This window comes from Lampris incognitus, chromosome 15 (genome assembly GCF_029633865.1).
Source record: "Lampris incognitus isolate fLamInc1 chromosome 15, fLamInc1.hap2, whole genome shotgun sequence".
Taxonomy (NCBI): Eukaryota; Metazoa; Chordata; class Actinopteri; order Lampriformes; family Lampridae; genus Lampris; species Lampris incognitus.
Window position 1 is genome coordinate 8,644,676 of NC_079225.1, and position 22,746 is coordinate 8,667,421.

Here is a 22,746-nt window from a genome sequence, read left to right on the forward strand (position 1 = left end):
GTTAGTATTCACCACAACAGTGATGTTTAAGAAAGTTCTCTGGACCACCATTCCATACAGATATTTACCAGTCGTATTCCATCTAAACAGCCTACCCAGTGATTGGTTTTAGTGAAGCACCACCACTGTAAATTTCAAATAATTTAACGGTTGTGTGCACTCTGTCTCAGAGGGATGACGTCAGAATGTATGTCAGCTTATGTTAACTGCACATCACAACGAACGTACGCAAATCTTAGTCACCGCTCAACAACCAAGAACGCTACACATTTCCAGATGCTAGTTTTCAATCAGACAATCTGGCTTCCAAATGATTCGTCGCCAGTCTGATCGGAAAAGTCGACCAAACCAAGAAAAACCGAGCGTGCACATACATGTGGTATGCTGCCCGACGGAGGCAAAGAAGCATTTAAAGTGGAGCTTTTTTTTCCCCACACAAGTGAGGAGTGATTGACGGGTTATTGATTGGCGCACAGATCACCATCCACGATCTCTCCAATCACCAACGGTAACTGGAAAAAACACTCACACTGTGAATAGCCTACACATGTGGATTCAAGGGTACGGCATTAAAGTGTATTATAGCAGAAATTAGTTGCCTCTGTAATCTATTTCACTTACTGAAAGTGGTGGTTCTGGTTCTGGAGAAATATACCAAATACCAAATGCAATACATCTTTAGTAAAGGAAATAGTTGTAAAATTAGCTTAGATATTATACCGCACGGGGATTTCCGGTGGCATGACAAGAGGGTCGGCGGAGGTTTTAGATTTTCCTGCCAACTGTTCAATAATTTGATAAAACAATGGTGCTTTTGCATCTATATCACCCATTTCGTTCAGTTGGGAACAAACAATTGTTCTGGCAGTATATTTTTTTACTACTACGTATTTTTGAGTACTATATTATAACTACACACTATGCCTACTACACGTGTTCAGGGTGCTATCATGATGGCGAACACCGACCGAGCTAACTCCACTGCCCCGGACAATGCTGTTCTCAGCGCTACTGGATCACTTTGAGCTGATGCAACATCTGAGTCAACATCGCTGGAAGAGAATGCTTGTTGAAACTTCGGCAATGTCTCTGAGGTCCGAAACTGCATCGAATCGGACCGAACTGCATGGCGACTTGGCGTCAGTCAGAGCCGATGCTGGGGCTCTGTCTAGCCCGTGGCAGAATTGGAAAAGGGGGGCAAATCACTGGTTGGATGAGACTACATCCCTGGAGCGCAAGCGACCAAGTCTCACTAAACAGGTGGCTTTTCCTGTCTGACAAGTGTGAGGATTTAGAGGGGAGGTCACGCAGAAACAATCTGAGAATTACTGATCTATGTGAAGGCGTGGCGGGACCACGTCCAACTGACTTCCTTGCTGGCCTGTTCAAAGATGCTTTGCAAATAGAAGAAAGACCGCTGGTTGACAGAGCACACTGTTCCCTGCTGCCACGTCCCCAATCTGGAGAGAGGCCGCATCCCTTCATTGTTTGTGTACACTATTTTGGTGTCAAGGAGGACATTATGCAACACCCAAGACAAGCGGGTCCACTTCCCTACAATGGCCACAAAGATTTCTGCTATTCCTGGACTACACTGCTGCTGTCGCTAAGAAGAGAGCGGCATTCGATGAGGTCAATGAACTGCTCCGAGATCGCCAAGGGGTAAACTTTGGCCTGCTTTTCCCTTCGCGATTTAGGATTACACACAACGGCAACCAGTCCATGTTGAACATTCTCGAAGAAGCAGTATCCTTTATCCGGAGCGATATCTTGGTCACCTAGTCGGCTCATGTTGGTTCGACGTTATTAACTACATACAGTAAAGTACTGTAGCGAATTCAGGGGGCAACCGGGGACCGCCACAACCGAGACGCAAACCTGGGTCTCCTGCACCACGGGTGACTACATCAACCAGTCGACTAAAGGGTCCGACCCTTTAGCCAATCGGCTAGCGAGTCGAGTCATTCGTTGTCATTACACTACCCCCCTCCTTCGGGGAGCGCATCACTGTGCTTCAGCATACCAGCTCCCTCACGCCTCTGGGCCCACGCGCTTCCGATGACCTCACGGTCTCACCATTCCACTTCTGACACCAATGTAGTGAATTCAGGGGGCAGCCGGGAACCGCCGCTGCCGGGACGCGAACCCGGGTTGCCACGGGTGTTATGTTAACCAGTCGACTAAAGGATCCAACCTGTTAGCCAATTGGCTAGTGAGTCTAGTCATTCGTTGTCGTTAGAGTATTATGGCAATATTATTGGTTAGCTTCCCACACTAAAAACTAGCTATGTTAGCTGACTGATTGGACTAGCTCTGATTGCTAACGCTAGCATTACCTGTGCACCACAACAAATGCTGGACCTTGCTTTAACCACTAGCATTACTTGTGGGTAAACAAAGGCAAAGGGTGATAGTTATGTCGACATGGAAATGTTTATTTACTCGAGGATTACTGTATTTTGTGTAACATTGCTAGTACGGTATTCGGCCTGCTGGTTTGTTGTTAGCCAACCTTGCAATGCTAAGTTAGGTGTTTTTAGCCACCTCAGCCTGTAATCAGCTGTTGACTGAAAGGTAACACGGGGATTCGAACTGGCGATCTCCATGTTAGTAGGCAATGGAATAGACCGCCACGCTACCCGGATGCCCTTCTGAGCATCTTAACGAAGGGTGACTGCCATTAAAACCTTTGTTAAATGTAATGTTCATGTTTAAACTTGGGCCCGATTAATGAGCAAGCAGCTCACCGAGACTTCTCCAGCAAGGGACGAAAGGTCAAAGGTGAACTGGAGCAGCGAGTCATGGAGTTGGCAGCCGGTGGTATGCGTGGTGTCAGGACACACAACGGGGGTAGCCCACTCAAACACAAAGAGGCAGTCCTGCTGGCGAATCATCTGAGGAGAGCCCTGCACACAGAGGGAGAGACAGCAGTTACAGGTCTGGCTTTTAGTGCTGTGCAGAAAAGTGAAGAAAAAAAATACCAGAGAGATAGATACCTGTCAAAGATCTGAATGACTAATGTGAACACACACACACACACACACACACACACACACACACACACTCAACATACACACAGACCCACACAAAGACGTTGACAAACTGTTCTTGTTAACAACCTCCCCCGGTTTGGTTTGGGTACTTATTCATTCCGATTTGGACTTCAGCAAAAGTTGCTGAACCGCATCTGACCACAAAAAAGCCGACTGCTACCGCACTACTGACACCGACTGTGGTAAGGGTATGTCTGGGCATGGAAGCCGAATACAAAGTCACCCAGATCCTCCCAAGCCCCAGCACTGGAACACATACAGTGCATCCGGAAAGTATTCACACCCCTTCACTTTCCCCACATTTTGTTATGTTACAGCCTTATTCCAAAATGGATTAAATTCCTTTTTTTCTCATCAATCTACACACAATACCCCATAATGACAAAGTGAAAAAGGTTTGTGGAAATTTTTGCAAATTTATTAAAAATAAAAAACTGAAATATTGCGTGTACATAAGTGTTCACACCCTTTGCTATGACTCTCAAAATTGAGCTCAGGTTCATCCTGTTTCCACTGATCATCCTTGAGATGTTTTTACATCTTGATTGGAGTCCACATGTGGTAAATTCAATTGATTGGACATGATTTGGAAAGGCACACACCTGTCTATATAAGGTCCCACTGTTGACAGTGCATGTCAGAGCAGAAACCAAATCATGAAGTCAAAGGAATTGTCTGTGGACCTCCGAGACAGGATTGTATCGAGGCACAGATCTGGGGAAGGGTACAAAAAAATTTCTGCAGCTTTGAAGGTCCCGAAGAGCACAGTGGTCTCCATCATTCGTAAATGGAAGAAGTTTGGATCCACCAGGACTCTTCCTAGAGCTGGCCGCCCAGCCAAACTGAGCAATCGGGGGAGAAGGGCCTTGGTCAGGGAGGTGACCAAGAACCCGATGGTCACTCTGAAAGAGCTCCAGCGTTCCTCTGTGGAGATGGGAGAACCTTCCAGAAGGACAACCATCTCTGCAGCACTCCACCAATCAGGCCTTTATGGTTGAGTGGCCAGACGGAAGCCTCTGCTCAGTAAAAGGCACATGACAGCCTGCTTGGAGTTTGCCAGAAAGCACCTAAAGGACTCTCAGACCACGAGAAACAAGATTCTCTGGTCTGATGAAACCAAGATTGAACTCTTTGGCCTGAATGCCAAACGTCACGTCTGGAGGAAACCAGGCACCTCTCATCACCTTTCTAATACCACCCCTACAGTGAAGCATGGTGGTGGCAGCATCATGCTGTGGGGATGTTCTCCAGCGGCAGGAACTGGGAGACTAGTCAGGATCGAGGGAAAGATGAATGGAGCAAAGTACAGAGAGATCCTTGATGAAAACCTGCTCCAGAGCGCTGAGGACCTCAGACTGGGGTGAAGGTTTACCTTTCAACACGACAATGACCCTAAGCACACAGCCAAGACAAAGAAGGAGTGGCTTCGGGACAAGTCTGTGAATGTCCTGGAGTGGCCCAGCCAGAGCCCAGACTTGAACCCCATTGAACATCTCTGGAAAGACCTGAAAATAGCTGTGCAGCGACGCTCCCCATCTAACCTTACAGAGCTCGAGAGGATCTGCAGAGAAGAATGGGAGAAATACCCCAAATATAGGTGTGCCAAGCTTGTAGCTTCATACCCAAGAAGACTTGAGGCTGTAATCGCTGCCAAGGGTGCCTCAACCAAGTACTGAGTAAAGGGTTTGAATACTTATGTACATGCAATATTTCAGTTTTTTATTTTTAATAAATTTGCAAAAATTTCTACAAAACTTTTTCTCTTTGTCATTATGGGGTATTGTGTGTAGATTGATGAGGAAAGAAAGGAATTTAATCCATTTTGGAATAAGGCTGTAACATAGCAAAATGTGGGGAAAGTGAAGGGGTGGGAATACCTTCCGGATGCACTGTACATGCACACACTGACACGAGATCAGGGAGGGATTTAAAGTGAAATAAGAAATGCTTCTCTCAGTCTTGAATCCCCCCCCCCCTTTTCTCCCCAACTGCATCCAGCCAATTCCCACCCTCTCGAGCTGTCCTGGTCTCTGCTCCACCCCCTCTGCCAATCCAGGGAGGGCTGCAGACTACCACTTGCCTCCTCCCATACATGTGGAGTCATCAGCCGCTTCTTTTCACCTGACAGTGAGGAGTTTCGCCAGGGGGACGTAGCGTGTGGGAGGATCACGCTATCCCCCCCCCCAGTCCCCCCCTCCCGAACAGGCGCCCCGACCGGAGGCTCTAGTGCAGCAACCAGGACACATACCCACATCCAGCTTCCCATCCGCAGACACGGCCAATTGTGTCTGTAGGGATGCCCGACCAAGCCGGAGGTAACACGGGGATTCGAACCAGCGAGCCCCATGTTGCTACGCAATGGAATAGACCGCCACGCCACCCGGACGCCCCCTCGGTCTTGAGTTTTATTGGCATGAAAGTTGGAGGCAGTAATGTGTCAAAACATCAGTGAATTGATGGGGGGGGGGGGGGGGGGGGAGAGCAGGGCGAGGAACACATGTAGGCATGTGTGTGTCTGTGTGTCACTTCTGAACCAGCACCAACAAGTGTGAAGGTAGCACAACTCTTCGACATGTATACTTACTAATTCCAGGCCTCGCTGGCAGGTGAATATGATGGTGGAGGTATAGTTCTGAGCGGGATCAGACAAGCAGCGGGTGAAGCTGGTGTAGGTGATTGACACCTCGTTGGTTGCACTGTTGATCTGCAGACCAGCGGTCGACTTCCCTATGTCCTGAAAAGGTCGACGGAAAGACGGTAGGGGGGAAAGAGAAGAGACAGAGAGAGAACAGAGATCGGGAGAGATGGGATGAGAGGGCCAGGAAAAGTAGCAGAAGTTGGTCAGAGACAAGAGAGAAAAAAGGAGAACAGAAGAGAAAAGCATGTGAAACAGATAGATGAGAGAGGGAGGACTTTAGCAACGTGAGGAGGGCCCTGCTCCATTGCTGGGAATACCTTTGAGCAAATGCAGGAGTGTGTGGAAATGTGTGTATGTGTTTGCCTTCAACTCACAATAGGTGGTCCATCATCAGGGTCCATGCAAACAGCAGCTCCAGGGGGACATGTCACCCCAGGTATGGGGTTGAGAGGCTGGCAGATGTTGAGGTAGAAGTCTGGAGACCCTTCATTTGGATCCACATCATCATCTGGACAGAACAGACAGAGACAAATAACACTGGAGGGCAGATCCCGGCTCATCTAGTCTTCCAGAGATGGTTCAGGGGAGAGATGATAAAAACTCTTAATCTTCAGAATCAGAATCAGGTTTATTGGCCATGTAAGTTGCACACATGGAATTTGACTCCGGTTTTGCGGCTCTCACAGTGTACTTAACACAGAATAACAACACAACAACACAAAAAACATCAGATATACATATACACAAGGACTGACAATATACAGGTGAAATAAAAGGCAATAAAGTGCAATGATGCAGTGAACATATCACAGATACTGAAATAGATGTTAAGCAGGTTACTTATATCCATGCCTGACTGAGGTACATGGACATGACAGAGTGTACCAGTATACATACAATGTACAGTACAGTATATACAACATGTACAGTATATACAAAATGGTTGAATTTATTTGATGATGCTAAGCATTCATTCGAGTGACAGGCTGCGGAAAGAAACTGTTTTCATATCTGGTTGTTTTGAGGTACAGTGCTCTGTAGCGCCTACCAGAGGGGAGGAGTTGGAACAGGGTGTGATGGGTCTGCAGTGATGTTGCCTGCCCGTTTCCTGAGTCTGGAGGTATATAAGTCCTGTATGAAGGGCAGGTTAACACCAGTGAAATATTCTGCAGACCTAACTGTCTGTTGTAGTCTGTCCCTGTCCTGTTTGGTGGCCGATCCAAACCAGACAGTGATGGATGTTCAGAGGACAGACTGGATTATTGCCGTGTAGAACTGAATCAGCAGTTCCTGAGGCAGGTTGAATCTCCTGAGCTGGCGGAGAAGGTACAGCTTCTGCTGGGCCTTTCTGAGCATTGTGTCTATGTTGGATGCCCACCCTAAGTCCTGGGGGATTGTGGCACCCAGAAATCTGTAGGTTTTCGCCACAGAAACCCTGCTATTCAGTATGGGGGCGGGGGGCAGTGTTGGGGAACTCCTCCTGAAGTCCACTGTCATCTTCACGGTTTTGAGTGGGTTCAGCTCCAGGTTGTTATGGCCGCACTAGAGGGCCAGCTGATCAACCTCCCATCTAAATGCAGACTCATCACCATCCAGGATAAGGCCAATGATGGTTGTGTCATCCTCAAACTTCAGCGGTTTAACAGACGGGTCACCTGCGGTGCAGTCATTTGTGTTGAGGGGGGGGGGCGCCAGTGCTGATTATCCGGGTGCTGGATGTGATTTTCCTCAGCCTCACCTGCTGCCCCGTCTGTCAGGAAGTTTTTAATCCACTGGCAGATGGGGGCTGGTACAGTGAGCCGGGTGACTTTGGAGCGGACGATATCTGGGACGAGAGTGTTGAGCGCTGAGCTGAAGTCCACAAACAGGACCCTTGCGTATGTCCCTGGTGAGGAGCTGGCAGGGGGTGTAGTTGGTTGCGTGTTGTGGCCAGAGAGGGTGAGGGGTGTGAAAGTGCGCTTATCAAACCTGCAGTAAGACCCATTTAGGTCGTCAGCCAGTTGATGTTTCCCTGCAGTGTGGGAGGATGGTCTCCTGTAGCTGGTAATGTCTCTCAAACCTCTCCACACTGATGCTGGGTCATTTGCAGAAAACCTGTTTTTTAACTTTTCAGAGGAGCACCTTTTTGCCACTCTGATCTCCTTTGTGAGTGTATTTCTGGCTTGGTTGTACTGGATCCTATCTCCACTCCTGTAGGCTTCCTCTTTGGCCTAAGCTGCCTGAAATCAGTGCAGTCGAGGCAGGCCTGGAGCTCCAGTGTTGACTCGCTGGTCCATTTCCTCACAGTTTTAACCACTGGCTCTGCAGATTTTAGTTTCTGCCTGTAGCTTGGGAGAAGATGAATCAGACGGTGATCAGAGTCCCAGGGCTGCACGGGGGACAGAGTGATAGGTGTCCTTTAATATTGTGTAGCAATGATCCAGTGTTTTTGTCTCTGGTGGGACATTTAAAATGCTGTCTGTATTTTGGCAGTTCGTGGCTGAGGTTTGCTCAGTCAAAATCCCCAAGGATAATGAGTAGGGAGTCTGGATATTTGCGCTCCATGTTTGTAATTCGATCAGCCAGGTGTTTTAACACTTCTTTAACACAGGTAGAATAAACAATAACCAACCAGAATAAATGATGAAAAATCCCACGGTGAATAAAATGGTTTATGGTCAATGAAAACAGGAGACAGAGCTGGAGGCAGCAGAGTTGAAGATGATAAGATTTTCACTGGGAGTAACGAAGAAGGACAGGATTAGGAACGAGTATATTAGAGGGACAGCTCAGGTTGGACGGTTTGGAGACAAAGCAAGAGAGGCAAGGTTGAGATGGTTTGGACATGTGTGGAGGAGAGATGCTGGGTATACTGGGAGAAGGATGCTGAATATGGAGCTGCCAGGGAAGAGGAGAAGAGGAAGGCCAAAGAGGAGGTTTATGGATGTGGTGAGGGAGGCCATGCAGGTGGCTGGTGTGACAGAGGAAGATGCAGAGGACAGGAAGAGATGGAAACGGATGACCTGCTGTGGCGCCCCCTAACGGGAGCAGCCAAGACTAGTTGTAGACAGTCCATGAAAAAGGTCTCTAAGCGAGGTCCGCATGATTTCTTCAACCCTGTGATATCCGTATACCAACCTTCGTTTATGTAGAAGCATATGCCGCCCCCACCCCCCCCCCCCCGATAGCTCCATTTCATGGTCCGCCTGTAGGAATTAGAAGTGCAGCAGATGAAGTGTACTGTCTGGTATATGCTCACTACGCCAGGTGTCAGTGAGGCACAGGGTGGCAGATATGGAAAAGTCAAAGTTGTTTTCCGTTCCAACAGTAGGAGTTCGTCCATCTTATTGGCCAGAGAGCTGACATTCACCAGGTGGATTGATGGGAACGCAGTTCGGAATCCCCGCTGTCGCAGTTTGACAAGCATGCCGGTTCACTTACACCGTCGGCGCCTCCGCCGGAGCCCGCACAAAGCCAAAAGCTCAGCAAGACTTTCATTAAAACGTTCAGTTAAAGTCGGTAAAAAAAAGTCTGTTCAGCTTGTCCAGTGGGCAGTTGGAGGCTTAAAAGTTCTTCCCTGCTGTATGTGATCAGTGATTGAGCGCCGGAAACTAAACAAATAAACAAAAACAGAACAAGTACTAGAGCGAGCAGAACCAAGGCTACCATCCATGAAGCCATCTTGCTGGACATCCCATAATCTTGGTACGGAATACATGTAAATGCCACAGAAAGACGATACTCTGTATTTCAGGCGCTCAAGAAAATGAACAGGGCTCATACCTGCTTCTGTAAAAGGCAAGCATGTCAGTGAGGTGGGGATATTCACTGTTGTAGTGCAACAGTTAAAATTACCATATTACTCTTTAAATACATTTCTTGTAATTCTCGGTTTGTTTCAAGTGGAAAACCACATGATTGATAAGTGGGACGAGAAGTAAAAGCATTACAGACTAGTGCAGGGATTTCAGCCTCTGGCTCTCTAACCTGTGGCAGTGTAGTAGCCGGTGATGTGAATTAGAGGAGTCAGGTCGATGAGGTGAGAGCCATTAAGGATGGAGCACTTCACCTAAAAGAGGAAAGAATGTGTTACTGTGAATCCTGTTACACGGGACTACTGCACTGGAAAGCAGAAAACTGTGGTATTCATCTGTGCACTTATAGGATCAAATAGCTATAACTTAATCACAATAATGACTTAACATAAATAATAAACAATATATAAATAATAAATATAGATAACAATTATATATTATAATAATGTAATAATAATATATTATATATAATCTATATTATATAATACATATAATAATATAACAATATATATGTATTATAGTAACTTTAGATAACATATACATAATAACTTAATCAAAATAATCAATATGTAATCATATTGGTGGTCATTGGACTGCTATGTTCAGAATGAAGTGTTACTATGGGGTTTTATCACATTCTGGATTGGAGTAAATGTATCCTATAGAGACACATGCTGCACACTGAAAGATCGTTGCCCCAGGCATGATACGCTATTAAAGCCACCATCCTAAAGATTGAAGTGCAAAGAAACATCCTATACAACTGTCACTGTCATATTCCAGACAGGAGCTACTCCACAAAATGGACGCTTCTGTAGTCCCTTATTCTAATGGTTAATACTCAGGCCTTCCTGGAAAAAAATTATATGCCTTTCAGATTTCATAGTTAATAATATAACACCATAACAGCCAAATGCGGAAGTAAAGGGCAATCTGAAGAGCTGTTGTGGATGAAAAGCAAACATGGCAGGGCAATTACACAGTACTAATTAAATAGCTAAATTCAGCTTCATTCATTTTCATTCATTCATCCTCAGTCGCTTCTCCGGGGTCGGGTCACAGTGGCAGCAAGCTAAGTAGGGCACTCTAGACATCCCTCTCCCCAGCAACGCCCTCCAGCTCCTCTTGGGGGATCCCAAGGCATTCCCAGGCCAGATTGGACATGAAGTCCCTCCAGTGAGTTCTAGGTCTACCCCGGGGTCTCCTCCCAGTTGGCCATGCCCAGTAAACCTCCAAAGGAGGGCGGCCCAGGAGGCATCCTAATCAGATGCCCGAACCACCTCAACTGGCTCCTTTCGACGCAAAGGAGCAGTGGCTCTACTCCGAGTTCCCTCTGGATGTCCAAGCTCCTCACCCTATCTCAAAGGCTGAGCCCAGACACCCTATGGAGGAAACTCATTTCAGCCGCTTATATCCACAATCTCACCCTTTCGGTCACTACCAAGCCAGAGGTAACACGGGGATTCAAACCGGCAATCCCCGTGTTGGTAGGCAAGGGAATAGACCGCCACGCCACCGGGACGCCCACACACCTCTTTTAAGTGCTTGGGAACACTGATGTTGAGCGCCTGACAAACATTTAAAGTCAAAGAACATAGGCTGATGAAGCAAATCAATATTGTCAAACTTGGAGATGGTCCTGAAAAAAGTAACAAAGCACTGTTTAAACATAGCACCTATAATGGAAGGAATCACAGCACCTATAATAACATTATACTGCCGATTAACTTGCCCTCCATAGCTTTACATCTCTCTGAGTAGCTTGAGATGTCTTTGCAATTCACCCCCTCACCCTGTACAGACAGTACAGACAGAGGGCAGCTTGTTGCGTAATCTAATTAGTCAGTTAGCTAGTGCCAATAATCAGTAACAATCTGTACTGCTGGTGATATCATAGCTTTATAGCACACGCTGTTGTGACATAACCTCCAGCTCCAGTTTGTTAACCACATCAGGGTTTCCCACAGCTGATAAAAGCAGAAGGCACAGTGTCTCTGCTGAACTCCCGAGCTCTTCCGCTAACATCTTCTGCCAACATCTTCCGCTAACATCTTCTGCCAACATCTTCCGCTAACATCTTCGGCCAACATCTTCTGCTAACAACTTCGGCCAACATCTTCTGCTAACATCTTCGGCCAACATCTTCTGCTAACAACTTCGGCCAACATCTTCTGCTAACATCTTCGGCCAACATCTTCGGCCAACATCTTCGGCCAACATCTTCGGCCAACATCTTCTACTAACATCTTCTGCTAACATCTTCTGCTAACAACTTCGGCCAACATCTTCTGATAACATCTTTGGCCAACATCTTCTGCTAACAACTTCGGCCAACATCTTCTGCTAACAACTTCAGCCAACATCTTCTGCTAACATCTTCTGCCAACATCTTCTGCCAACATCTTCTGCTAACATCTTCGGCCAACATCTTCTGCTAACATCATCTGATACATCTTCTGATAACATCTTCGGCTAACATCTTCTGATAACTTCTTCTGCTAACAACTTCGGCCAACATCTTCTGCCAACATCTTCCGCTAACATCTTCTGCTAACATCTTCGGCCAACATCTTCTGCTAACATCTTCTGCTAACATCTTCTGCTAACATCTTCGGCCAACATCTTCTGCTAACATCTTCTGCCTACATCTTCTGCTAACATCTTCGGCCAACATCTTCTGCTAACACCTTCTGCTACCATTTTCTGCTAACATCTTCGGCCAACATCTTCTGCTAACATTGGAAAACAGTCATCATGTCTTTATAGTAAAACAACATGAGACCAGTCCTGAACAAATAAATAATAAAGACAATCTGTTCCTCTCTCGGCAAATGTTATGTTTAATGAATGACGGCTATTGTTCAGGCCTGGTTAATTGTATAAAAAAGGTGATATGTTATGTCAGGACCTGTTAAGACTCTACATGATACACGATTGTGATTTGAAGACTTATATCTAGCCACCCCAAGTTGGTGGCAATTTTGATCCTATGTAATGTCAGAGAAAGGTTGATGAGAATGTTGATGGGAAATTTTCAGGAGGCAAAATCAATCGCAATTTTCAGCTGGGGACATCTGCAAGGCACAAATTACAGTACAGTACAGTGAATTACAGTAATCATACTTCACATCGTCAGATTTGGTAGGACTATACCACATGCCATGACACTGCTTACAGCACTGCACTGCACTGAGCTTCTCCAGTACCCATGTTCCTGCAGAAACCCTGAACTCCTCCACTAACCATGTTCCTGGAGAAACTCTGAGCTCCTCCACTACCCATGGTCCTGCAGAAACTCTGAGCTCCTCCACGAACCATATTCATGCAGAAACTCTGAGCTCCTCCACTACCCATGTTCCTGGAGAAACTCTGAGCTCCTTCACTAACCAGGTTCCTGCAGAAACTCTGAGCTCCTCCACTAACAATGTTCCAGCAGAAACTCTGCACATACACACATAGGCTGAAGTTAGAATAGAAATAGTAGAAATAGCAATATACTATGTGCTTGTAGCCTATTCATATTGAATCAGCTTTTACTGGGTTGATTGTAACAATAGTCTCTTGTAAAAAGTATTTCAATACTTAAATAATGGAAAATAAAAGTATGTGAATTGTATAAACAGAGTAATATTGACGTCAGTTCACTTACAGGCTGTTCGCAGACAAGCGAAGTGTGGAAGGAGAAGAAGTGTGTGCAGGTGTTAACATCTGAGTCCACCAAGACTGGCTCACTGGGGGTCGAGCTTGAGCTGTGAGACCTGCAGTACAGAAAGACAACCACAGGGTGATTAGTGACACTATAGCCAAATCTGCAGGTTTAAAATCAATGCATATCACTGGTGTCCGGCCTAAACGTTATGTCAGATGTTACACTTCTTTATAAACTTGTTTTTTTTTTTTTAATCGAACCTTGTCAAAATACATTGTCAAACAGGCAAAAGAAAGAAAGCAAGAAGGAACGAAATGGAGAAAGAAACGTCTGTAATAACAATACTACTACGATATACTACTACGATAACAATCGACAACTCTGTGGTTTCACAAAGTGTGGCAGCCAAAAATCTTGGTGTTACGTTTGATCCCAGCCTTTCCTTTGATAAGCACATGAAAGAAATCACCAAGGCTGCCTTTTTTCACTTACGTAACAGAGCTAAAATTCGGTCTTTTCTCTCCATGGCTGACGCAGAGACTCTAATACATGCATTTGTTTCATCCAGACTTGATTACTGTAATGTTCTGTTCTCAGGTCTGCCACATTCTAGTACCAAAAGTCTTCAGATGGTTCAGAATGCTGCTGCTAGGATCCTAACTAAAACTAGGGAATTTGACCATATTACACCAACTCTTGCCTCCCTTCATTGGCTTCCTATCCATGTTAGATCTGAAGACAAGGTGCTTCTGCTGACTTATAAAATCCTAAATGGGCTTGCTCCATCCTACCCGTCTGATCTCCTTAAACCTTACATGCCACCTCGAGCACTTCGTTCTCAAAATACAGGGCTCCTGTGTGTACCCAAAGTTAGAAAGAAGTCAGCTGGTGGCAGGGCCTTTTCCTATCGGGCTCCATTGTTGTGGAATAACCTACCTGCTGCCATCAGACAATCAGAGTCTGTTGAGTCCTTTAAATCCAAACTTAAAACTCATCTTTTTGCCTTAACCTACAATTAGTTGCCTTTAAGTTGAGTGCTTGTCAACCTGTACTGGATGGCGGGTCGATTTTCTGTCTCAATGAATTTACCAACCGCTATTCTGCCGACGAGATTATCGAGTATAGATTACAGAGTATACATTATGACTAATTGATGACTTAATTGATTATGGCTAATGACTATTGCAAACTGTTCTCTTCTCTAACATGTCTTTTCTCTCTCTGAATGACGTCTTCTCCTTTCTCTTTTTCTGCATTTGAATGGTGTCATGTGAGTCTCTCTTGCATGCATGTGCAGTCGGTTCTCCTCCCAGGTCTCCATGGTGATGGTGGTCATCATTTGGATGCTGCCTGCCCTTCCTCTCCTCACATAAGTTTTTCTTTTATTACATGATGATGCTGGTCGCGTGGCTTGGGTCCTGGACTGCTCCGTTGGCATGTGGACACTGCTTGGCATGCTGTGCATCATGTTCTTCATGAATCTTATGTCCATTATAATTCTGTTATCCTCTTTCAATGTTGTATTATGTAAATTGCGTGAACACAACATCCATTGCACGCTGTCCGTCTTGGGAGAGAGATTCCTCCTCTGGTGCTCTCCCTGAGGTTTCTTCCTAGATTTTTCTCCCTGTTAAAGGGTTTTTAGGGAGTTGTTCCTCATCCGATGAGAGGGTCTAAGGACAGGATGTCGTGTTGCTGTTAAACCCACTGAGGCAAATTTGTAATTTGTGATATTGGGCTATACAAATAAAATTGATTTGATTTACTGTTCCTCAACTCGTGTGCTTTGTCTTGGACGTTGGGAGTCTCCTTCAGAAAGCTGACAAAAATGTAAATTAAGCCTTGGATATTTTTGCTCCATAATAGTCACAGTAAAGACTGCACAGTTTCAGTAATTTATGTGAATCAAACCTTACTCTACAACATGCAACATCACATTTAGTCCCAAATTTTATGCTACTACCGTCTTTAGGTGTGTGTGTGTTGGAGACACACACAACACAGTAAGAAATCTGATACTCCACATACATTCCGTTCTCAGCCTACATATCCTTACATTGGTCTAATATTTGAGCTATATCTTGGCAATGATTTGGTTAAATTAACTTGGTTATGTTCCCCACAATACTAAAAAAGGCGGCACAGTGGCACAGTGGTAATTAGCACAGTCGCCTCACAGCAAGAAGGTCCTGGGTTCGAGCCCCAGGGTAGGCCAACCTTGGGGGTCGTCCCGGGACGTCCTCTGTGTGGAGTTTGCATGTTCTCCCCATGTCTGCGTGGGTTTCCTCCGGGTGCTCCGGTTTCCTCCCACAGTCCAAAGACATGAAGGTCAGGTGAATTGGCCGTACTGAATTGTCCCTAGGTGTGAATGTGTGTGTGTGTGTGGGCCCTGTGTGATGGCCTGGCGGCCTGTCCAGGGTGTCTCCCCACCTGCCACCCAATGACTGCGGGGATAGGCTCCAGCATCCCCGCGACCCCCATTGGGATAAGCGGCTTGGATAATGGACGGATGGATGGCTGGACAATACTAAACAAGATGACACGATGACAGAGAGGAGAGTGTACCTGCAGATGAAGCTGATGACACTCTTGTGTTTTAGGGCAGGGTTAGCGGTGCAGGCATCTCCTCCTTCGTAGGTCAGCTCCAGCACCTGATCCAGGTAGGATAGCTTCTTGCTGACCTGACCAGCACTCACTGCACTGCTACTGTCCTTGATACAAACACCTTGGGAAACACAGGGGCACATAACATTTGCTTGAATACGCACAAATACATCAACACAACAGCAGACAAGCAGGCAAATATGTACACAACAATGTGCACACACACTCATACAACGCAATAAATAATGACATACTTTCATGTAAATTATCCATTCTTGTTTTGTTTTTTTTTGGGGGCGGGGGGGGTTCTCTCCAATTGTACCCGGCCAATTACCCCACTCTTCCGAGCTGTACCGGTTGGTCTCTGCTCCCCCCCCTCTGCCGATCCGGGGAGGGCTGCAGACTACCGCATGCCTCCTCCCATACATGTGGAGTCGCCAGCTGCTTCTTTTCACCTGACAGTGAGGAGTTTCCCCAGGGAGACGTAGCGCGTGGGAGGATCACGCTATCCCCCCAGTTTCCCCCCCGAACAGGCGCCCTGACCGACCAGAGGAGGCGCTAGTGCAGCAACCAGGAGGACACACACCCACATCCAGCTTCCCACCCGCAGACACGGCCAACTGTGTTCTGTAGGGATGCCCGACCAAGCCGGAGGTAACACGGGGATTCGAACTGCCGATCCCCGTGTTGGGGGGCAGTGGAATAGACCGCCACGCCACCCGGGACGCCCAAATGATCCGTTCTCGATAAATCTATCACTGCCATGTTCGGAAAGAGTACAGCAGTAATAAGTAAGAGCGGATAATAAAGTTGTTGATAAAGGACTTCCTGGAGACTGATCTCGTCTTGCAGCATCTGTCCCCCTTGCGAAACACACAAAAAGCACTTTTATTATAAACACTCTTGTGTCGCCTGGTTTGAAAAGAGCCTTGAAAACTTTACGCAAACGCTCATCTTAACAAAAGCCGGCATCGGATGAAACACGCGGCGGTCCGTCCATTTCACCACGCAGAGCTGAGGACAACAATCTCCGTCTTTCTTTCTCTCTCTCAAGGATCACAGATGACAAACAGGCGATGACGCACATAATGGCCGTGCCATCAGTCATGTGTATCTAAACACTGCGCCTCCTCAGCAGGGACTAATCTATAACCAGGGAGCAGACACGCCCCTGACAATGTTTCTGGGAAGGAGATTTTATGAACCCGTCATAACTCCTAACAGTGAGAAATCCTAAGAGGACCCAGAACGGAGAGCAACTCGAGCCATCCACAACGCATTTCCATAAACACAGGAAGTTGAAGAAGCAGAGGAGGAAGTAAGTGGTTTTCAGCAAGGCTTCTGACAACCTCGCATGAGTAAATGTTTCTCCCTCCACCTCCAGCCACTCCTGCTGCTGCTCTACGTGCCCCTCCACCTCCCCATCACCGCCTGATCCTCACACAACCTAAGTTCCATGTCTTCATCAGCCTCACAGCAACAGGGTCCTGGGTTCGAACCCCAGGCCGTCCCAGATCATCTCTGTGTGGAGTTTGCATGTTCTCCCCGTGTCTGCGGTGGGTTTCCTCAAGGTGCTCCGGTTCCCCCCCGCCATCAAAAAGACATGCATGTTAGGGTGAATACTCCTGCCTGTGCCCCTGAGCAAGGCATGGCAAGAGGAACTATCTATTTATCTGTCTCTCTATCATCTCAGAGGAGCTCAACAGCCATGGCCACCAGCGTGTGGAGTCTGGACTCCATGGGGGTATTTATCATGGTGCCCTCAGGGCTGATACCCCTCGATTATAAAACCTCCCAGTTGAGTCTAAGCGCCACAGACTTTCTTGACATGTATTCGTCTCTGCTAAATCACCCGTTATCCATCCATCCATTATCCACACCGCTTAGCCTGCTCTCAGGGTGGCGGGGATGCTGGAGCCTATCCCAGCAGTCACTGGGCGGCCGGCGGGGGAGACACCCTGGACAGACCGCCAGGCCTAGGGACAATTTGGTACGGCCAATTCACCTGACCTACATGTCTTTGGACTGTGGGAGGAAACCGGAGTCCCCGGAGGAAACCCACGCAGACACGGGTAGAACATGCAAACTCCACACAGAGGACGACCCGGGACGACCCCCAAGAATGGACTACCCCGGGGCTCGAACCCAGGACCCTCTTGCTGTGAGGCGACCGCGTTAACCGGTGCCACCACGGTGTTATTATGTTATAATAAGTAATGATCTTTACTTAATTCACCGTGTCTGTCCTGGCTGAGCCGTCTGTATGGCTGTGCTCTAAATGAATGGTCTTCTTCTTCTTTCCATTCTACAGGTTTGTCGTTTTAACTCCCATTTGTCTAGACTGTGATTTGTTTTTGAAAACTACGACTACCGCAAGCCAAGGTAGGAACTGAGGAGCGTAGAGAAGAGGAAGAACGAAGAGGAGGAGTAGCTCGGCACACACGGAGAGAGACAGACATAAACACCCTTACCGGTCCCAGGGCTACATCCAGCCTTGGCAATCTCCCCACACACGTTGAGGCGGAACATCTTCCTGTAGTCGCCGTGGTCGTAGATGGTGTAGCCTCCAGTCACTTGCAGGGGGTTCAGGTCGAACAGATGTCCTGGGACAGACGACACAACGCACATTTGACATAGCTGAGACGCAACCGTGGCGGCGGAGCTACGAGGGAAAGTAACAATGACTAATGTGCTTTCAGATTCAATCAGTGCGTTCCCACCCGGGACACAGTTTAAACCCACTATTACGAATCTGCCTCTGCCTCTTCCATCCACCACACTATGGTGGTAGCAGAGTCAAACTCAGACCGGTACTCGAATGACAAGAAGCTGCTGCAAATTAGCAGTTGCCACAATAAACTGTGTGTCCGTCCATCCATCCAAACCACTTATCCTGCTCTCAGGGTGGCGGGGATGCTGGAGCCTATCCCAGCAGTCATTGGGCGGCAGGCGGGGAGACACCCTGGACAGGCCGCCAGGCCATCACACAGGGCCCACACACACATTCACACCTAGGGATAATTTAGTACGGCCGATTCACCTGACCTACATGTCTTTGGACTGTGGGGGAAACCCACGCAGACACGGGGAGAACATGCAGAGGATGACCCGGGACGACCCCCAAGGTTGGACTACCCCGGGGCTCGAACCCAGGACCTTCTTGCTGTGAGGTGACTGCACTGACCACTGCACCACCGTGCCGCCAATTCTAATTCACAGTCCCTGTGCTGTGTGTGTGTGTGTGTGTGTGTGTGTGTGTGTGTGTGTGTGTGTGTGTGTGTGTGTGTGTGTGTGTGTGTGAGACACCGACCTGTAGCAGGGTTGGTTACCCTGCAGTCATCATGGAGGCTGCTGTTGAGAGGGCAGGCCGCGGCAGCGGACCAGAGGAAGGTGTACACACAGTTTTCAATGGCAGAGATCAGGGTGGGGCGTGTGTCCTGGACAGAGTTGGGAAAACACCACTAAACTCCAGTTCTTCTTTCCACTGCCTTTTTGCTCAGGGGCACAGGCAGGAGTATTAACCCTGACACGCACGTCTTTTTGATGGTGGGAGGGAACCGGAGCACCCGGAGGAAACCCACGCAGACACGGGGAGAACATGCAAACTCCACACAGAAAGGACCTGGGACGGCCTGGGGTTCGAACCCAGGACCTTCCTGCTGTGAGGCAACAGCGCTAACCACTGGGCCGCCGCGCCGCCTTCTTTTTTTTTATTTTTTTATTTTTTTAGTGTGTACGTATGTATGTGTGTGTATCGCTCACCACTTTGTCTTTGTCACACAGGAAGCGGATGACGGTGCTTTTCCTCCTGATGTTGTCCGGACACAGGTGTCCGTTAGTGTACTCCAGCTTCAGCACGTCCCTGTCCCAACTCGGGGCAGACTTGGCCTCCCCTAAGCTCTCGTAAACGTCGCCGTCCTTCAGACAGGACGCCGCACTCGACGGACACTTCCAGGAACCTGCCAAAGAAGGGAGGAGCAGCCACATACGGGTTGTCATTTACTCAGCAGCTCCCGTAAAGCTCAGTGTCTCCCCCACACCAGATGTGCTGTAATGGCATATTTCCTTTTTTCTGGATTTCCCCCTCCTTTTTTCTCCCCAGTTGTACCCGGCCAATTACCCCACTCTTCTGAACCGTCCCGGTCGCTGCTCCACCCCCCTCTGCCGATCCGGGGAGGGCTGCAGACCACCACATGCCTCCTCCCATACATGTGGAGTCGCCAGCCGCTTCTTTTCACCTGACAGCGAGGAGTTACGTCCCCCTGATCGGTCCGACCAGAGGAGGCGCTAGTGCAGCAACCGGGACACATATCCACATCCGGCTTCCCACCCGCAGACACGACCATGTGCCTGTTGGGACGCCCGACCAAGCCGGAGATGCCCCGGAGATTCGAACCGGCGACCCCCGTGTTGGTAGGCAACGGAATAGACCACCGTGCCACCCGGACGCAGCACTTCCGTCCCATTTCTCACCAACAGCAATGTCCCATTAAACTCCTCCAAGAGACACACAGGCACACACACACACTCACCTCCCTGCTGCACCAGCGACTTGCAAACGTTAATATAGAAGCGTCTCTCGGTGTCACCAGCAGAGGACACCACCACCCAATTCCGACCGTCCATGGCCAGGGAGGAAAGGTCGTAAGAGTGCCCACGGCCATCACTAAGGACGGAAGACAGATACAGAAGAGAGACAAAAAGAGAACAGAGAGAGAGAGAGACCAGTCAGCGTGATGCATTTCTTGCGGTTTGTGAGACTGTTGTGCGATGTTTGTCCAGGTCCCCACACTGTGGCAGCTCATGTTGTCAACATTTTCTTTACCAGCACAGCAAATGTGTCTCTGCAGTGTGTCCCTGTCATGCTAACTTGTAAGGTAACCAAGACCCCCCCCCCCCTTTTTCTCCCCAATTGTACTTAGCCAGTCTCTCAACTCTTCCGAGCCGTCCTGGTCTCTGCTCCACCCCCTCTGCTGATCCGGGGAGGGCTGCAGACTACCACATGCCTCCTCCCATACATGTGGAGTCGCCAGCCGCCTCTTTTCACCTGACAGTGAGGAGTTTCACCAGGGGGATGCAGCGCGTGGGAGGATCACGCTGTTCCCCCCAGTTCCCCCTCTCCCCGACCGACCAGAGGAGGCGCTAGTGCAGCGACCAAAACACATACCCACATCCGGCTTCCCAGGGTGGGGACGCCCGACCGAGCCGGAGGTAACACGGGGATTCAAACCACCGAGCCCCATGTTGGTAGGCAACGGAATAGACCACTACGCCATCCGGACGTCAGGATACCCAGATTTAACAGTGATTCAGGGCAACACAAGAGCTGACACGTTGACAGTTATTTGTAGTGAATTTGTTCATGTTATCATTACACAAGTAGCTTAAGGAAGAGAAGGGGAAAGGAAGATGAGAGGGAAAGAGTTGCGTTGGAAAAAGGATTGTGTTGGAGAAAGAGTTGTGTGTTGGAAAAGGGATTGTGTGTTGGAGAAAGAGTTGTGTTGGAGAAAGAGTTGTGTGTTGGAAAAGGGATTGTGTGTTGGAGAAAGGATTGTGTTGGAGAAAGAGTTGTGTGTTGGAGAAAGGATTGTGTTGGAGAAAGAGTTGTGTGTTGGAGAAAGAGTTGTGTTGGAGAAAGGATTGTGTGTTGGAGAAAGGATTGTGTGTTGGAGAAAGAGTTGTGTTGGAGAAAGGATTGTGTGTTGGAGAAAGAATTGTGTTGGAGAAAGAATTGTGTTCGAGAAAGAGTTGTGTTGGAGAAAGGATTGTGTTGGAGAAAGAGTTGTGTGTTGGAGAAAGAATTGTGTTGGAGAAAGGATTGTGTGTTGGAGAAAGAATTGTGCGTTGGAAAAAACGTTGTGTGTTGGAAAAAGGATTGTGTTGGAGAAAGGATTGTGTATTGGAGAGAGTTGTGTGTTGGAGAAAGAGTTGTGTGTTGGAGAAAGGATTATGCGTTGGAGAAAGAATTGTGTTGGAGAAAGGATTGTGTGTTGGAGAAAGAATTGTGCGTTGGAAAAAACGTTGTGTGTTGGAAAAAGGATTGTGTTGGAGAAAGAGTTGTGTGTTGGAGAAAGGATTGTGTGTTGGAGAAAGGATTGTGTGTTGGAGAGAGTTGTGTGCTGGAGAAAGAGTTGTGTGTTGGAGAAAGGATTGTGTGTTGGAGAGAGCTGTGTGCTGGAGAAAGAGTTGTGTGTTGGAGAAAGGATTGTGTGTTGGAGAAAGGATTGTGTGTTGGAGAGAGTTGTGTGCTGGAGAAAGAGTTGTGTGTTGGAGAAAGGATTGTGTGTTGGAGAGAGTTGTGTGTTGGAGAAAGGATTGTGTGTTGGAGAGAGTTGTGTGCTGGAGAAAGAGTTGTGCGTTGGAGAAAGGATTGTGTGTTGGAGAAAGGATTGTGTGTTGGAGAGAGTTGTGTGTTGGAGAAAGGATTGTGTGTTGGAGAGGAGAGCAGATGAGTTAAATGAACGGAGAGTGTGTTACAAAAGAGGAAGAGTATGTCTCACTTATAGGAGCAGCTGGAGGTTGTGACAGGGACACAGGCCAGGGCGCTGCGCCAGTTGAACAGATAGGTACACTCTAGTGTTTCCTTAATGAACTCTGGAGCCCCCTACAGGTGGTAGATGATATGAAGACAAAAATTCAAACTGAAATAAAATCAGACACTGCAACAGTATTGTATAACTCTGTGTGTGTGTGTGTGTGTGTGTGTGTGTGTGTGTGTGTGTGTGTGTGTGTATGTGTGTGTGTGTGTGTGTGTGTGTGAGAGACCCTCACAGGGTGCATATCTGGTTGGCAGGAGAAGTAGATCTCAGTGGATCTCTTGTAGACTTTATGACAGGTCTCTCCATTGGTGTAGTTCAGGATGAGTTGGTCACCCACAAAGCTTAGAGTCTGGGAGGCCATACCTGGACAAACACACACACACACACACACACAAACAATAAACAACAGTTTTTGAATATCGACACTGACCCATATACGGACATAAACATAGAGCATTTGAGTGTTAGA

General features: G+C 47.7%; 1 protein-coding gene across 1 annotated transcript in view; it reads right to left on the reverse strand.

Moving 5' to 3' along the window:
• igf2r (insulin-like growth factor 2 receptor) overlaps positions 1-22,746 on the reverse strand; it is a 103,578-nt gene that overhangs the window by 23,730 nt on the left and 57,102 nt on the right. The window contains exons 28-39 of the mRNA XM_056294635.1: positions 22,510-22,640; positions 22,239-22,342; positions 20,271-20,404; positions 19,501-19,697; positions 19,049-19,175; positions 18,210-18,341; positions 15,700-15,859; positions 13,135-13,243; positions 9,658-9,739; positions 6,066-6,199; positions 5,638-5,787; positions 2,748-2,906 (exon numbers count right to left, since the gene is read on the reverse strand). Of these exons, the coding sequence (XP_056150610.1) occupies positions 2,748-2,906; positions 5,638-5,787; positions 6,066-6,199; positions 9,658-9,739; positions 13,135-13,243; positions 15,700-15,859; positions 18,210-18,341; positions 19,049-19,175; positions 19,501-19,697; positions 20,271-20,404; positions 22,239-22,342; positions 22,510-22,640 (1,619 nt within the window). The remainder of the gene's footprint in view (positions 1-2,747; positions 2,907-5,637; positions 5,788-6,065; positions 6,200-9,657; positions 9,740-13,134; positions 13,244-15,699; positions 15,860-18,209; positions 18,342-19,048; positions 19,176-19,500; positions 19,698-20,270; positions 20,405-22,238; positions 22,343-22,509; positions 22,641-22,746) is intronic.